Source organism: Leptodactylus fuscus, chromosome 5 (genome assembly GCF_031893055.1).
Source record: "Leptodactylus fuscus isolate aLepFus1 chromosome 5, aLepFus1.hap2, whole genome shotgun sequence".
Lineage (NCBI taxonomy): Eukaryota > Metazoa > Chordata > Amphibia > Anura > Leptodactylidae > Leptodactylus > Leptodactylus fuscus.
This window is the reverse complement of record NC_134269.1, coordinates 18,986,969-19,005,050: the sequence shown is the minus strand read 5'-3', so window position 1 is coordinate 19,005,050 and position 18,082 is coordinate 18,986,969. Positions and strand designations below refer to the sequence as shown.

Sequence of the window (18,082 nt, the reverse complement as noted above, 5' to 3'; positions counted from 1 at the left end):
CTCTCAAAGCTTTACTGCACATGCGCTTGTACACCTCTCAAAGCTTTACTGCACATGCACACCTCTCAAAGCTTTACTGCACATGCACACCTCTCAAAGCTTTACTGCACATGCGCTTGTACACCTCTCAAAACTTTACTGCACATGCACACCTCTCAAAGCTTTACTGCACATGCGCTTGTACAATTCTCAAAGCTTTACTGCACATGCACACCTCTGAAAGCTTGTACACCTCTCAAAGCTTTACTGCGCAGGCGTGCCTCATGTCATCATACACCCTTAGCAGCGGAGGCCTGCTTTATGCTGAAGAAGTAGAATGGACCACTCTGCTCCTGGGTGTAGGATGATGTAAGGTGAGCATGCGTCGTGCTCCCCCTACAGAGTTGTATACAGCATGCTCCATTAATCAGTACAGGTGCAGATGAACAAGAGACATGGGACCCACCATGATTTCTGGATAGGTGAAAAGAGTGGTATAATTTGGGGGACAACACGGTGGCTCAGTGGTTAGCACTGCAGCCTTGCAGCGCTGGAGTCCTGGGTTCGAATCCCGCCTGGAACAACACCTGTAAGGAGTTTGTATGTTCTCCCCGTGTTTGCGTGGATTTCCTCCCATTCTACAAAGACATACTGATAGGAAAAAAAAAAAGAGTGGTACAATTAGGGACGTAAAGGGTGGAATGGGCCTGGACATGCTACATGCTGAGTCCTTGCATGGCCTGTTTTCTCTAATATATAATTTGGTTTATGCATCTGGGCCTGGCGAGTTAATAGGGAGGCCGAGAGATAGACGAGGAGGAGGAGGGGGGACCTGGCCAAACCGGACAAGTGACTTTAGATTTGGATATATGAGAAATGTTAACTGTTTCAACCCCAGGTGAGGGCAAAGGAGAGAGATGAAGTATCATAAAGTCATCTGTCTACACAACAAGACATGACAGGGCCACGGGCCGGATATTCTCCTTGAATTTGTTCTTTTTTTTCTTCTTAGAATCCTCTGCAGGAATGGGGGGAGGAGGTGGAAGACGGAGCCGTCTATGGAGTGACCCTGAGAAGAGTGAGGACAGAGAGCCCTTCTGGAGACTTCCTGGTAATCTGGGGGGGGGGGGGGACGACGACAAAATCCAACTCTCAGTCACTTCTAAAGCTCTCGATTATTTAACCTCTTAAGGACGCACCATATAATAGTACGTCGCGATGTCGCGTGGGGGTATGGAGAGGGCTCAGGAGTCGAGTCTTCATACACAGCGGGTGTCAGCGTCATCATAGAGTAGTCACCTGGCACTGAACCGATCCTGGCTGTTAACCCTTTAGAAGGTTAATTGTAAATTCGGCATCTAAACAGCGGCCGCCATATTGAACCAGATCACCGCTCGCTAGGAACATCATCAGGAGCGGTATTTTCTTGCAATGACAGCCAGGAGTCTATAGAACTATAGAACGCTCTCAGGTTTGTCATTGTTGAATGTCTATTAGGCCGGGGCCCCATGGGCCGGAAACATCTCAATTTGCCCGTTGCGGAAACACCGTGGGAAAAATCGTGGTGTTAAACAGTAACTGCGAATCCCATGCCCACTTTACGTTCAAAACCACAGCGCGGACACACTGCGATTTTCCAAATCTCAGCATGTCAATTATATCTACGGAAACGCAGATAGCTTTCCCATAGCTATAATAGTATATCTATATCTTTCTGTTCGAAGCCCTGCAGGAAGAAGCGCGATGCGTTACCGCCACGGCTTTCCCGAAGCAATTTAGCGCTGCGTATCATCCCGTGGGGCCTTAGCCTTACACACTGCCTAATAGTGGAGTAGAAATATTACAATATACTGCAATACGGTTAGTAAAACACCATAAGTATAAAATAAAAATGAAATAACACAAATTTTTAAAAAAATGTAAAAAATTCTAATTGTCTAAAAATAAAATTAGAAATAAATAAATGTTTTTGTTTGTATTTTAAATATAATTGACAACAATTCTAATCAGCCCCTATATCACATATTAAAAACATATACAAAAAGAAATTGAAACATATTAGGTATCCCTGTGCCAAAAAATATAAAAAATATTTATCCTATACAGCGATAAAAAAAAATTAAAATGGCCAAATCATTGTTTTTCATGGCTTCACCTCCACCTCCAAAATTTTATAAAAAGTGATCACAACAATATCAGTATCAAGAAAAACTACAACATGGACATATAAAAAATTACAGTTGGAAAAAGTTTTAAATTTTTTTTTTTTTTTTTTAACTATCTAAATTTGGTATGGCCGACATCACCGTGACCTGCAGACTATAGGTAACCTCCCATGTTTGCTGTACAGCACTGTACAGCACTCAAACAGCACTGGGGGCGTCTCCAATGCTGCAAGAGAACTCTCCAGCACCGCCTCCATCTTCTTCAGCAATGGCCTCTTCACGCGTCTTCTTCCAAGGCCCGGGGGGGTCAAAATTCAACGCATGCGCAAGTCAGCTCTGCCAGCGGGCCTCAGGCAGAGCCGACTTCACATGTGGGCGGCCATAGAACTACAGGAGCATACTGCACATGCTCGCATAAGCAGCCACAAAAAAATGGCTGCCCGCATGTGAAGTCAGCTCTGCTTGAGGCCCGCTGGCTGAGCTGACTTGTGCATGCGTTGAATTTTGACACCCCCCCCCCACGCGCCGGAAGAAGACGCATGAAGAGGCCGTTGCTGAAGAAGATGGAGGCGGCGCTGGAGAGTTCTCTCGCAGCATTGGGGCCACCTCCAGTGCTGTTTGAGCGCTGGGGCCCGCCCCCAGTGCTGCGAGAGAGAATCGGGATTTCTATGAAACAGTGGCGCGGAGAAGACATCGAAAGATAGGAGAAGAATAGCCTTTCTTAAGGCTATTCCAACGTGTTAGTGAGAAAAAAATGAGTTTGAATGATAGGATCCCTTTAAGTACTATCATGGTGTCTATCAGACACCACTACCATAGACATATCATTATGAGAGACACCATGATAGTACTTAAGGGTTAAATGGCGCCATTATGAAGTACAATTTGTCCCACAAAAAATGAGCCCCCTGAACAGAAAAAAAAAATGACACTAAAATGTTAAAAATCACTGTCCTTAAGGGGTTAAAGGTATATTTTGGGATCAGGATATTGATGTTCTATCCATACCCCTTCTCTTTCCTATATACGCTCTCTGTGCCCTTTGTTAACTAATCTATATCCTGCCTGAAGACTTTTTTTTGCCTTTCTTCATTCCTGCTGACTGTTTTCCCTGATACTATAAATCTGCACATGACGTAAGGCTTCCAGGTGTGATAGCGCCCCCCGCCCTCTATAATATTGTCATGACATCTGTCAGCACTGCTGTTTCTACATCCTATACATCCTGTGTGTGATGGCGGTGACACATGGCATCTGGTGGAGACCCAGCTGTATGGATTTTTGTGAAAATCATACGTGCCCTATTGGGGCGAGCCCTGTGACGCAGACATGACCCACATGTCTTACAGAACTGGCAATTACTGGTCGTGTAATAGGACTTACCACCTACAATTACTATATTATATATACTGTATACTACATTACAATTGATAGGTTCCAGATTATCAAATATTTTGGATTATTGATGGGTCATAGAAACATATATAAAATCCTATTGGGTAGAGCAGTGGACTTTCTGGATTAAAGGAACTTTTATGTCCTTTCTTGATCCAGGATTCCAAGTCTGGAGGAGGGAGATGAAGCTGCAGCTTCTCTCTATTTGTGTCTGTGAAACTGAATGGATTAGAGTGTAGTGTATAGGACTGAAGTACATGAGGATAGCATGAATCTGCACCAAAGGAAGGGCACACATTACATTAAGCATGGAACAAAGAGGAAAAGTCCAAAAAATATATAGAACAGACATCTAATAGACAAGTAGCCAGGGTAGGACTGAGGATCTATGAGTCCACCATGTACAATCATTCTGCCCTTATGAAATAGGCCTCAGTATTCTTCAAAGTTAGATGTGCTGGGCCATTAGAGTCTGAGCCCACCAGAGGATCCTTAATGTCCAAGCCCTGGTAGAGAATGCCAGCTCTGCACCTCTGGACCACGAGGTTCCAAGATGACTACCAATACATACCACCTAGTCTTACAGAGACCTGATCACCACCTTCATCAACTCTTTGCATCCTTACATAGGACCAACCCCACTGATTCTGGCGCCGGTGGAATTTTTTCTATAGTCCCCACCATTCCTGAGCAATTATTGTTGCACCCAATATGCTAACTGGACTCTCTAACATCTGGTGGGCGGCCTCTGTCTCTCTGCCTCAGACCACGACAGTCCATGTGACTGTAGAGAGCCTAATTAGCATATTGGGTGCTGAATGTGACTGCACCGATTGCTCAGGAATGGTAGGAAAAAAGTCCACCTGCTTCAAAACCAGTGCCACAAGGACAATTGAAGGATGCAAAGAGTTGGTGTAAGTGGAGGAGGTGAAAGGTCCTCTTTAGGGTGAACCTGTGATGAGGACTAGCTCACCTTAGATGACATCATCTAAATTATGTCCTATCAAAGCCGATAACAGTTTCTAACGAGGCTTGAAGACTGTTTCGTCAAAAGTGACGGAGCCATAGTGCGTTTCCAAACTCTACTGTCTCTCCCGTACGGGTGTTGAGTGTCAGGCTCCCTCTGTTGTGATACCAATGACCTAAAGATAGTTGTGGAAAATCCTTTAAAGGTGTCAACTGAGCGCTCATTCATACAAAACCAAGAACAAGTATGTTTGGTTTTTGCTGTGCATGGAGGTGTTTTGAATGTGGAGAGCGGCGTAAATCACTGCCAGACACCTCTAGCAATGGCTTATCTCATGTAAGAACAAAGGACATTCATGTTGTATACAGGTGTGGCATTGTTTTTTGGAAGAACACAGCCATAAAATCTCCTTTCACCTAATCCCTGTTTGGCAGCTCTATTAGATGAAGATATCTAACCACCATAGCTGCCAAGAGAGTCGGCACACCAATAGATCGTCGGACAGGCCAAAACCAATGGGTTTGGTGGACTTTATGTCTTGGAATAACTTTTGGTGTCTTGACTATATGAAAGTTTGTCAGGGGCCAGGTTCTTTATCAAGAAGTTTCCACCACCCTCTTCCCAATCAAAACTTTATACTCAAGGGCCTGTTCAATGAAGATTTGGACAACCCAAATCACAACTTCTGACAACTTCTGGTTAGGAGCTTGATGTTCATGAAGGTACAGTATACCAAGACTGAAGACCTCATCCTCCTTTCCTACTTTTCTATTTTATTTTCTTCTTCTACATGACGTCTTGGCTCATCTTCTACATTTTTTAACCAATCCCATTGCCCTTAGGCCGTCGCATCACCTCCTGGTTATGTCCATTATAAGACGTGTAAGGTCCGTAGCCTCCGTGCTTCAACTCTGGAGAAGCTGGTGGAGAACCTATTGGTGGAGTATCAGGGAAGTGATCCTGCGTATGTGCCCACCTTCTTGAGCACCTACCGTGCCTTTACCACACCTGAAAAGGTCCTGGAGATTCTACTAGACAGGTGGGGGCAACAAAGACCATACTTTTTCTTGGAACTCTCTTCTTATTTTACCTAAGATTTCCTTCTCTTACCTATACGATTTTGGTTTTATTGGCTTCAACTACTTTTTCTATTCTACTATTTTTCTGTCATCACGTAGACTCAGTAAATGTCCAGGTGACCACCACCGTATAGGGATAACCATGGGAGTTCTTACGTAATCAAATGATCATCCTAAAAATTAGAAGCACTAGCCGGTACACCATATTATTGATGATGTTGGAATGGTCCTCGGACCCACCATCCAACTCTACAGAACAATTATAAGGTCTAATATTTCTGAATCAGCCCTGAGGGTACTCGCTGTCATTGAGGAGATTCATCTGGTGTATCGAAACTTTCTACGGACAATTGTCCATGGGAAATAGCATTCAAATTGACTCTCCTCCAGAAGAAAGAAAGCCTGATGAAGGAACCTTATAGCAGTTCCGAAAGCTCGCAATATGTCATCTACTGAGGACTCTCAATCTTTACATTTCATATCCACTGGCTAGTATGGTCCAAAGATAAATTTTTCTTATCTTAGATTAAGCAAACCAGACACCTATGGTTTTGTTCCTTTTGAAGGAAAGCTAATTTGCCTTCTATGAAACAGACCTTAGGAGCAAATGATCGGCACCACAGTCAGCCCAAAAATGGCTTATGTTATGCTAAACCTTTGAGGTCCATTACTGTATTAGATTCTGGGCCTACCAGAGGATGCAATGGTAGACCAGTTTGATCATGTTCCATATCAAGTGGTTTCTAGAGCTCAATGGGGGAATTTATTAAGACTGGTTGTGTCTACTACGCCAGTTCCCTCAGTGGCATAAGATGCACCTGAGTTATTAAGGGGTTCCTCATCTTGATAAATTTGGTATAAATTTAATGTATAACTCTCACCAGTTCTTTGGCAGGAGATATAGTAAACTTGACAAGCCGAGGCCTCCCTGCCCAATCCCGCTTTGGGTCTGCTGTGACCACTTCTTAAAGAAGAAGATGAGAGGCGCGTAGCCAACAAAGTTGTGCCACTTCTAGGCCCATATACACCAGTTTTCTGTCGTAGATGGGATAGTATATTTCCCCAAATTTTTTTATGTTCAAGCAGTGGAGTAACCAGGGAAGGACTCCCAGGGGCCGAAATTTTAGGTGCCAGTCAGCTGCAGAAAGCTAATTTAGCTACAACTCTTGTTTATACCAAGGTTCTTCCATCAACTGGATCAAACCCCACCATTCATTTGAACTTCTCAAATTTACAAGTCAACTTTCTATTAGGTATTGCTGTTAGTTTGTTTGACTCGTCCGGCAGATTGGTAATATTGGCTAATTGGGTGGAAGTCCATCTTTAGCACCTACTTGAAAAATTGGTGAAACGCACTGAGACTCATGTAATGAAGAATACTCACTTGTATTCAAGACGCTACATATCAAACAATAGAATCTAAATTCTAAAAAGTTCTAAATTTTTTTTCTTCAGACGTCTTGAAAAGGCCGGCGATAAGGAGCCTGCAACACCTGGCAGTCCCGTTCCAGACACTCCATGTGTGCAGAGGTCAGTCCAATTTTCCCTATAGTAAATAGGTCAGAGTTTTCCGTAAGGGGAGGTACACCCTCAAATTATCTTCTAACATTATTGACAATTCACAATTGGTCAACCATAACTAGAGGACTTGTCTATGGGAGTGATGAAAACAGACAAACCAGTGATGCTCTTCTTGGCTTGGATTATCAAATTGGAGGGTGTGTGGTAGAGGTCCTCCAGGGTCCCAAGGTTTGTCCCTCTTTAGGATAGGGGTCAGGAGCAGATTCATGTTCTCATTTTTGACTAAAGGTACACTTGATGTGGCCAAAAGAACCGATAAGGTAAAAGAGACCATTATGTTCCTGTTATCGTAGAGTGGTACGTGGTGTCCTCCAGACCTGGTTAGAAAGACACCCTCAAGACTTCCGAGATTCTCCACAGTGTTTGCAACTCATCTCCTCCTATCTAAGCCAAGACAGCCGGGAAAACCCCAGCCAGCTCCTTCGCCTCGTAAAGAGCTTAGAAGAAGAGGGGGAGCAGGATACTTTACCGAAAGGTAAGACCAACCTTCTCATCCGGGATTCATAGGTCTTGAATTTTCTTCCATAGTCACAATCTTCTCTTCTCAATCAGATTGGACATCTATAACCCGGCCAGCAGAGGGCGACTGTAACACATCTGAGAACACCACATCTTTATTATCATATCCACCCCAGGATGTGGCAGAACAACTTACACTGATAGATGTGGTAAGTACAAGCTATGTAGGTACTACTAGGACAAGGCTAGTTGTTCATGGATGGAGCTAGGCCGCCATAGTGAAACACCACTGGCAACAAAATTTGTCTTCAAGTCTATGTATGTATATAATATGTATGTATATAATATGTATGTATATATTCTACCCTACTTCGGGAACTCTGTAGACCTCTCTACTTTTCTACGTATCCTCTGCAGGATCTCTTCCAGAAGTTGCAGTCCTGTCACTGTCTCGGGAGTATTTGGTCTCAACGTGATAAGAAGGAGAATCGACATGTCGCTCCAAGTGTCCGAGCCACCGTAGCCCAGTTCAATGCCGTGACCGCCTGTGTGACCGCTTCTGTCCTCAGCGACATCCAGATGAAGCCACAGATGAGGGTCAAAGTGCTGGAAAAGTGGATATCTATCGCACAGGTGTGAACAATAGGCAAGGCATGGCTATGGAATGTGCGCCCAACACACCATGGCACAGGAGACGGAGAGATATGTGACAGGCACAGGGTGACACAGACAGGAGGGAGGAGCTATGTAACATGGAGTCTGCTCCTCCCACCACAGGGTAACACAGAGGGGAGGAGCTATGTAACATGGAGTCTGCTCCTCCCACTACAGGGTGACACAGACAGTGGGGAGGAGCTATGTAACATGGAGTCTGCTCCTCCCACTACAGGGTGACACAGACAAGTGGGGAGGAGCTATGTAGCATGGAGTCTGCTCCTCCTACTACAGGGTGACACAGAGGGGAGGAGCTATGTAACATGGAATCTGCTCCTCCCACCACAGGGTGACACAGACAGAGGGGAGGAGCTATGTAACATGGAGTCTGCTCCTCCCACTACTGAGTGACATAGACAGTGGGGAGGAGCTATGTAACATGGAGTCTGCTCCTCCTACTACAGGGTGACACAGAGGGGAGGAGCTATGTAACATGGAATCTGCTCCTCCCACCACAGGGTGACACAGAGTGGAGGAGCTATGTAACATGGAGTCTGCTCCTCCCACTACAGGGTGACACAGCTAGTGGGGAGGAGCTATGTAACATTGAGTCTGCTCCTCCCACTACTGAGTGACATAGACAGTGGGGAGGAGCTATGTAACATGGAGTCTGCTCCTCCCACTACAGGGTGACACAGACAGAGGGGAGGAGCTATGTAACATGGAGTCTGCTCCTCCCACTACAGGGTGACACAGACAGTGGGGAGGAGCTATGTAACATGGAGTCTGCTCCTCCCACTACAGGGTGACACAGACAGTGGGGAGGAGCTATGTAACATGGAGTCTGCTCCTCCCACTACAGGGTGACACAGACAAGTGGGGAGGAGCTATGTAGCATGGAGTCTGCTCCTCCTACTACAGGGTGACACAGAGGGGAGGAGCTATGTAACATGGAATCTGCTCCTCCCACCACAGGGTGACACAGACAGAGGGGAGGAGCTATGTAACATGGAGTCTGCTCCTCCCACTACAGGGTGACACAGACAGAGGGGAGGAGCTATGTAACATGGAGTCTGCTCCTCCCACTACAGGGTGACACAGACAGAGGGGAGGAGCTATGTAACATGGAGTCTGCTCCTCCCACTACAGGGTGACACAGACAGAGGGGAGGAGCTATATAACATGGAGTCTGCTCCTCCCATTACAGGGTGACACAGACAGAGGGGAGGAGCTATGTAACATGGAGTCTGCTCCTCCCACTACAGGGTGACACAGACAGAGGGGAGGAGCTATATAACATGGAGTCTGCTCCTCCCACTACAGGGTGACACAGACAGAGGGGAGGAGCTATATAACATGGAGTCTGCTCCTCCCACCACAGGGTGACACAGACAGAGAGGAGGAGCTATGTAACATGGAGTCTGCTCCTCCCACTACAGGGTGACACAGACAGAGGGGAGGAGCTATGTGATATGGAGTCTGCTCCTCCCACTACAGGGTGACACAGACAGAGGGGAGGAGCTATGTAACATGGAGTCTGCTCCTCCCACCACAGGGTGACACAGACAGAGAGGAGGAGCTATGTAACATGGAGTCTGCTCCTCCCACTACAGGGTGACACAGACAGAGGGGAGGAGCTCTACATCATGCAATCTTTTCTTCTTTCAGTACTGCAGATTTCTACGTAACTTCTCCTCCCTTCGAGCCATATTGTCCGCCCTCCAGTCAAATCCCATCTATCGGTTGAAGAGAACCTGGGCAGCAGTGAGCAGGTAAACACGGTGACGCCATTACCTATACGTCGCTGGGTGAGCCTCCATGACTTCACCCTCTCACACCAATAACCATAATGACTGACTTAAGGGAGAACTCCAACAAGTTTTGAGCAGGTAAGGAAGTGATGTCATAGGAAGACAGGCGGGAGGAGTAAGAGGGTGGGATACATATATGTTCTTGTGGGTATATAGATGTCACGGAAAGCCTCAAGCTGTTACATTGTAGAAACCATACTGTAACAGCAAAAACAAGGCGCTTAAAGCCTATAGGGGCTATAGTATAGGCAGTCGCGGACTGGAGCCTGGAGCGTTCTTTAGGGTGATATGATATGGTTCTGGTGACACACTCCCTTTAAGAAGTCTTCGTCATTATGCCTTTAAGATGACATCCCTTTTTCTCATTGGTAATTTGCAGAGACAATATGAACATCTTCCACAAGTTATCAGCCATCTTCTCAGATGAAAATAACCACGAGATGAGCCGGGAAATCCTGACCAAGGTAGCGCTTTCCATACAATTAGCTACTTTATACAGCTCCCCTCACAGGCTATGTTGGGTATTGCAAGGTCAGTCCAAGGTGGGCTACTGTAAAGGGTTTGCAGATTCTATCTAGTTGTACATACATAGTAGATGAGGTTGGAGGAGGAGACAGGTCCATCAAGTCCAACCTATAACCCTACAGGGTTGATCCATATCCATAAAAGTCATGGCTGGATATGGATGTCATGGAGGAAGGGGGTTTCTCTGCTCGGGACCACTCTGTATATATAAGATACAACCCCTGATGAAAAATTCTACCGTAGTTACCGTGTACTTCCATATTGGATTGTTCATGGTCCATACTGGTGTTGAACTCAAGGGAAACAGTCAGCAGACTGGACTTCAGAAGAATACGGAAGTCACGAAGAAGAGTGCTCTACCCCTGACTCAGAAATGGCTCCTATTCTATTTTAATGCTTGCCATAGATTCTAGATTATTGGATTGCCACATGGGTTCTGGCGGGGCAAAAGTCCTAGAGTTCGCACATGTGCCTCTGCCAAAATGTTCCACCCAGGAGGGTCCATACTTTTACGGTATCTCTACTTCTCCAATGCACCCTATCTATCGCCTCCTGCGCCATTCTCAGTTATAGATCAGTGTCTGGAGGATCGGGTTGATATACTGTATATAAGACGTATGGTATACATATGATCCTTCTCATGTTGACTTTACGTCTTACAATAGGATGAGATCCCGCTTCGCCGGACGAACAGTGCACGTAACGAGCCCCGCCCACTTCAGAGGTCAGCGTCACAAGTCCGCTCCACGGTAGGTCAGAGGAACAACACGGCTCTTACACGGTTGGCTGCTGTTCAATGCTGGTGTGACATGGAAATAAGTAACTAGGCCTTTTGTGTAATATTAACCCTGTGAGGGAGCTGCAGGCTACATAATACACCGCTGTCACCGCTCCGTCTACATTGCCAGACCATTACAATTTATGTAGGGCAATTTTGGAAAAATAAAATGAACTCTCACACGTTCCTGAGCCCGGGAATTTTGTCTCTAATTCCCTGTTTTTGAAATACAGACACAGATTTTATCTTACTTGTTTTAAGGGTTAATATTTCTTGAATCTTCAGGAACAATCCCCCGTCCTTTGTCCTCCTCTGTCAGGCTGTTCAGTCTTATCTTGTACTTTGTCTGTGGCCCTCTCCCCCCTGCACGACCCACCTGCAGCGCCCCCCCACACACACACACACACATTGCCCTGCAGCTACCGCACCCCCGGTTTCCCCTTTCTAATGTTCTTCAGTAGCCCCCAGACATGCAATAATGTCCCATGGTCCCCATAGACTTTAATGGGATCTGCTGGGTTTCCGCCTACTTTCCCCCCCTCAAAAAATGCAGAGAGAAAAGTCTTGCTTGCAGGCATTTTTCAAGTGGCAAGAGGTACGGAAACCCCCAACGGAGACCGAGTGCTAGTGGGAACCTAGCCTTAATTGTCACCCAGAAATTAGGGGTAACTAAGAAACATCCGAAACCAAAAACAAGCTCCCTCTCCCGACACCTGTACATGTCTATATACGAAATAAGGCACAAACAACAGTCTTGGGTGAAAATTGTGGGGGTCGGTCACAGCTTTAATGAAATGTAAACATATCAGCAGAACCCTGCTACCCCTATGACGACCTGCAAGGCGCGTCATCAGAATGCCCCACCACCGCTTGCGGTGGGCATGTATGAGATGTCCAGCGGGTGACGCGCCTCTCCTCTTCTCTCCAATGCCAAAAGAGGGAGGAGACAAGGTCCTGCCAACATGACACCGGAGCACAGTGTAACCCTACACCGGGGTCCGACCCCCCTCCAACAACATAAACAAAGCCCGCTCAATGCCGTCCTGGAGACCGGACAAGAATATATCTAAACCAATGTCCGTCAGATGCACACCATCCCTGCGGAGCAAACCCCTATTGTCCCCTTCCAGCCGCCTGTGCCGAACCACCACACCAGCTCGAGACCGCACATGGCGAGAAACCCGCAAATTAAGGAGCCATCTAGCTCTCTCCAGGGCAGCTGGATCGCGGGCGTCACGCCAGCGAGCTCTGGGGACGACCTCCGACCAGACTAGAACCACGTCAGTGAAAAATGCAGGAAAGCGGTCAAAGTCTGAACGTATCAAAGAAATCAACTTAGACAATTGGACCATACCCAAATCATTGCCCCCGGCGTGAAGCACCAGCACCACTGGGGCCTGGGAGGATCTACCGATGGACACGAACCCCCAAACTGGCAACCCAAAATGTGATAACAATCGGGATGTACCGGAAGAAGACGGAATGCTGACTCGATGTCCGACTTCACCAAAAGAGCACCCCGACCCGCCTTCACCACCAAGGAGACAGCTCTGTCGAAAAAAAAACGTACGATACAGCGGTCTCCTCCTTCGGGATGCCAACATTCATGGACTCGCCCGGCGGGAAGGACAGATGATGTATAAGTCTGAACTTTCCCGCTTGCATTTTTGGAACTAAATCAAGCGGGGACACTCTAAAATTAGGGAGGGGGGCTCCATAAAAGGGCCTGCTATACGGCCCAACTCAACTTCTTTGTCAATTTTTTCCTGAGCAATTGCTGCGTCCTTCTGAACTGAACGCAGATTATCAACAAACGTAACTGAACAACTAGGAACATGAGGAATGTAAAAACCCTCGGTAAAACCTTTAAGAAGCAGGTCTGCTTCCTGTCTCCTGGGGTAGCGGTCGAGCCAAGGGCGCATCCTTACTGCGCTCACTGGCGTCCTCGGGTATACACGAACCGGACTTGGCCGCTCTACCCCTCTTAGCACAGTGCAATGTTGAATGGGCTCCTCCACAGATAGAACACCCATGCTTAAACCTGCACGAGGATTTGAAGCGGCAGTGCCCCTCATTAAACATCCAGCAGGCTCCGGGCCTTCGGGCGGCCGCGGAGGGAGAACCAACTCCCCGAGCGGCCGCAGATGGAAAGGAAGGGGCGGACGGCTTGGGGGACAACATGAGCTGTATCCAAATGTCGGTGGCCTTAGAGGCACAACCGACTTCTGGCTGAAGCGCTAACCCTCCAGAATTCCTCGTCATATTTCCACCATGCCGTGCCGCCGTACAACTTGTGAGCAGAAAATATTGTCTCCAAATAAACAAACAATTCGGCCACCATCACAGGGTTAGACTGGCACAAAATACATGAAAATATAGCGAAGGCCTGGAGCCAGTTAGAAAAAGTTTTCACCACTTTAGGCTTCCTGTCATCACCTCTTCCAAAACCCCTTTCTTTGTCGACTGTAACGTGATCAGGAGATAACAACAGCCAAAAATCCACATACTCGACATTAATTGGAGACCCAGGAGGGATACAATGACGTCTTCAATGACGTCCGGGATGTCACGTGACCCAGGAGCCTGCGTCGCAACGCAAAGGACGCAGGCCCCAGTCAAGGACGTCCCACAAGTAGGCCCGAAGCCTGCCGGGAGTCCGGAGAGGTAAGTTTTTTATGTTCCCTTACCTCTCATGGGCCTCTGATCATTATACATGGGGGTATTTTCAGACCCCGGAGTATATTAATACTGTTTGTGGGGCCCGTGGCGTCACTTACCGATCCCGGCCCCTGTATAGCGGGTCCCTACTGTATTGGGTGCGGCGCCACATAGCTACCACCATCACTGCACCCACAGTGGGTAGAGATCCAGCAACCCCACAGCATCCCTGCTGCCAGGCTACGTTCTGGGGGCCAGTACGCCTAAAACGTAACCCCCAGTCTCGAATCAGACCATTTTTTTTGGTCTGGGGGCTCCTGAATCTAATCAACCAATTCACCATGGCTCCTTATTTCAGTAATGTTATCACACCGCACATCTTGAGAAAAATGTCCACACCTTATGTCACACTGTGTACTTAACCTGTTCCTCTTCCTTCTTGCGTTGCGAGTTCAATATTTACAGATAATCTTGTAATTCCTTGTATGCAACTTCTGGAGCATTTTTGTACAAGGCACAGAAAACTCAGAGATGACAGATCCTACTTGTCAGTACGGTGTATATTCCTTTAAGGAACGTTCAAGACAATCCTTAAAGGGATTCTACACGAGGGAATAGCCTTAAGAAAGGCTATTTGTCTCTTGCATTTAGATGTCTTCTCCGCCCCGCTGTTCGGTTAAAATCCTGTTCTTCGCCAATATGCAAATGAGTTCTCTTGCAGCAATGGGGGTGGGCCCCAGCGCTCAAACAGCACTGGGGTCGTCCCCAATGCTGCGAGAGAACTCTCCAGCGGCGCCTCCATCTTCGTCAGGAACGGGGTCTTCTTCGCGTCTTCTTCTGGTTGTTGGCCTCAAACTTCTAGGCCTTGGGCAAAGTCAACTGCACATGCCCGCCGGCACAAGAAAATGGCTTGCACAGTGTTGTAAGCGGCCATTTTCTTGTGGCTGGTGGGCATGCGCAGTCGGCTTTGCCCTAGGCCTAGAAGTTTGAAGCCAACCCCTGGAAGAAGACGTGTGAAGAGCCCGTTCCTGAAGAAGATGGCGGCGCTGGAGAGTTCTCTCACAGCATTGAGGACGCCCCCAGTGCTGTTTGAGCGCTGGGGTCCGCCCCTTTAAATGAGAAGTCCACAGTGGTACCCTGGTGTAACCCCATTCTTATTTCAGAGACCGGCCCAAGGGACAGTGCCTTATCTGGGGACCTTTCTGACGGACCTTGTTATGTTGGACACAGCACTTCCTGACTTTGTAGAGGTGAGTCCATGTTGAGTGACCCCATAGTATAGTGCCATCCTTCCGCTCCTCCTCCACTTACCCTCTTTCTCTTCCACAGGGTGGGCTGATAAACTTTGAGAAGAGGAGAAAGGTATGTCTTGTCCCATATTGATAAATACAGCTTATACCAGGTGGACTTACCACCAGCGATCCCCAAGAGCTCACACTCTGCTGTTTCTAGGAGTACGAAGTATTGGCTAAGATCCAGAAGCTACAGCTCACGTGTCGTCATTATGTCCTGACGCCAAAGCCCGAGATTTTACAAGCTTTTTACACTCACCGGCAGCTGACAGAGGACCAGAGGTGAGGAGCCCCAATGTTTAGTAGGTGCAACCCTTCAAGGGACAAAGTAGTACTAAGAACGGGGGTCATCAGAGTCCTTCCATGAGGACATTGGGGTGTTTTCAAGTTCTCCTTCAAGTTCGAGTTATGGGTTATGTCTTTACAACTCTTCAGCAAACGTATACATCTCCATGGGTAAGGAGAGTAGAATATCAGAGTCTGACTACAGAGTGTTTGTCTGTAGTCTGTTACCATGCACATTTCCTTTATTTTTCTGTATTGGTATGAGAGTACCTAGGAGGATTTGGTGAATAAATTCTCCTCATCTTGCAGTTACAGAATATCTCGTACCATTGAGCCCCCAGCAGATTCTTGTCCAAATTCTCCACGTATCCGAAGGAAACTGACCAAGAGGTTTAGCTCGTAAGTGCCCTGTGTGTGACATGATGATAAGAATCCTATAGCTTTCGGGGTTCCAAGCCCCATCCTCTTACTATTTGTTCCTGATTAGGGTTGAGCCGATCTTGACTTTTCAGGATCGATTTTAAAATCCGATTTTCGATCATTTTTCATTCAAACCCGATCTCGATCCCAATTCTGATCCCAATGCAAGTCAATGGGATTTTTTTTATTAATCGGGGATCGGATTTTAAAAGCAATCCTATTCGCTATACAGCATGGAATCTAACAATTGAACGCTTTAATTGTTAGAATCCACGCTGTGTAGTGAATCACTAAGTAGCCAGAGGATTTTTTTTAATCCTCTGGCTACTCAGTCCCCCCTGGTGTCCACTTACCTGCAGAGATGGCTGCTCCGGTGTTCTTCTTCTCCTCGCTGCCGCTCCATGCTGCTCTTCTCGCCTCGCTGCTCCCTGCCTCCCAGATTAGGAGAGTGTGGGCAGGTACTGGGAGGGGAGACATCACGTCTCCCTACCCTGTACCCACCCACACTCTCCTAAGCCACAAGCCCCGCCTTCCTAGCTCTTTAAACACTAACCTGGGAGGCGGTGGCAGCGAGGCGAGAAGAGCAGCGTGGAGCGGCAGCGAGGCAAAGAAGGAGAACACCGAGCACCGGACCAGCCATCTCTGCAGGTAAGTAGCTACTAGAGATGTTAGTTTAAACTCCCATTAGAATGAATGGAGGCAGCCGGCGCGCAGGGGGTTAAGGCTGTGTGCCGGCTGCTTCCATTCATTCCTATGGAACCGCAGTGGAGCCTTCACACTGAGTATACACTCCACTCAGAATGAGCAGAGCGTATACTCAGTATGAAGGCTAAGCAAAGCATTGTGGGAAATAGTACCGATCTCGATCCCACCTAAAAAGATCGTGTTCGGGATTCCGATCGCGATCGTGAAATTTTCTCGATGGCCGATCGAAATCCGATCTTTTCTGAACACGATCACCCCATTCCTGATGTATTGATGATGCCAAATCCCACCATTACTCTTGAGTTATATTGTCTTCTATTTCACAGGTTATTATTAGGCTCAGAAGTGTTCAGTCCAAAGATGAACGGAGACCGCGTATCTCCGTCAGGTTCCTGTAGTAGCTGCGAGATCGATGAAGGGCTCATTGCTGCGTTGTGTCCCGCAGAGCCTGTCACAGCTAAGGTAGAATCTACTGTAATGTTGTATACTATCAGTTATAATGTTGTATACTGTCAGCTATAATGTTGTATACTATCAGCTATAATGTTGTATACTATCAGTTAGAATGTTGTATACTATCAGTTAGAATGTTGTATACTATCAGCTAGAATGTTGTATACTATCAGTTAGAATGTTGTATACTATCAGTTAGAATGTTGTATACTATCAGTTAGAATGTTGTATACTATCAGTTAGAATGCTGTATACTATCAGTTAGAATGTTGTATACTATCAGCTAGAATGTTGTATACTATCAGATAGAATGTTGTATACTATCAGCTAGAATGTTGTATACTATCAGTTAGAATGCTGTATACTATCAGTTAGAATGTTGTATACTATCAGTTAGAATGCTGTATACTATCAGTTAGAATATTGTATACTATCAGTTAGAATGTTGTATACTATCAGTTAGAATGCTGTATACTATCAGTTAGAATGTTGTATACTATAAGTTAGAATGTTGTATACTATCAGTTAGAATGCTGTATACTATCAGTTAGAATGTTGTATACTATCAGCTAGAATGTTGTATACTATCAGTTAGAATGTTGTATACTATCAGTTAGAATGCTGTATACTATCAGTTAGAATGTTGTATGCTATCAGTTAGAATGTTGTATACTATCAGTTAGAATGTTGTATACTATCAGTTAGAATGCTGTATACTATCAGTTAGAATATTGTATGCTATCAGTTAGAATGTTGTATACTATCAGTTAGAATGTTGTATACTATCAGTTAGAATGCTGTATACTATCAGTTAGAATGTTGTATACTATCAGCTAGAATGTTGTATACTATCAGTTAGAATGTTGTATACTATCA

The 18,082-nt window shown here is 46.2% G+C and overlaps 1 protein-coding gene across 3 annotated transcripts in view; it reads left to right on the top strand.

Annotated features, from left to right (window-relative positions):
• Positions 1–18,082, top strand: part of RGL3 (ral guanine nucleotide dissociation stimulator like 3) — a 33,803-nt gene that overhangs the window by 10,154 nt on the left and 5,567 nt on the right. For all 3 annotated transcript variants that reach the window (XM_075272549.1, XM_075272550.1, XM_075272551.1), the window contains 14 exons: positions 992–1,090; positions 5,349–5,545; positions 7,041–7,115; positions 7,460–7,641; positions 7,719–7,834; positions 8,043–8,258; positions 9,948–10,051; positions 10,470–10,554; positions 11,281–11,364; positions 15,215–15,301; positions 15,381–15,413; positions 15,504–15,625; positions 15,938–16,027; positions 17,080–17,215. In XM_075272549.1, the coding sequence (XP_075128650.1) occupies positions 992–1,090; positions 5,349–5,545; positions 7,041–7,115; positions 7,460–7,641; positions 7,719–7,834; positions 8,043–8,258; positions 9,948–10,051; positions 10,470–10,554; positions 11,281–11,364; positions 15,215–15,301; positions 15,381–15,413; positions 15,504–15,625; positions 15,938–16,027; positions 17,080–17,215 (1,626 nt within the window). The remainder of the gene's footprint in view (positions 1–991; positions 1,091–5,348; positions 5,546–7,040; positions 7,116–7,459; positions 7,642–7,718; positions 7,835–8,042; positions 8,259–9,947; positions 10,052–10,469; positions 10,555–11,280; positions 11,365–15,214; positions 15,302–15,380; positions 15,414–15,503; positions 15,626–15,937; positions 16,028–17,079; positions 17,216–18,082) is intronic.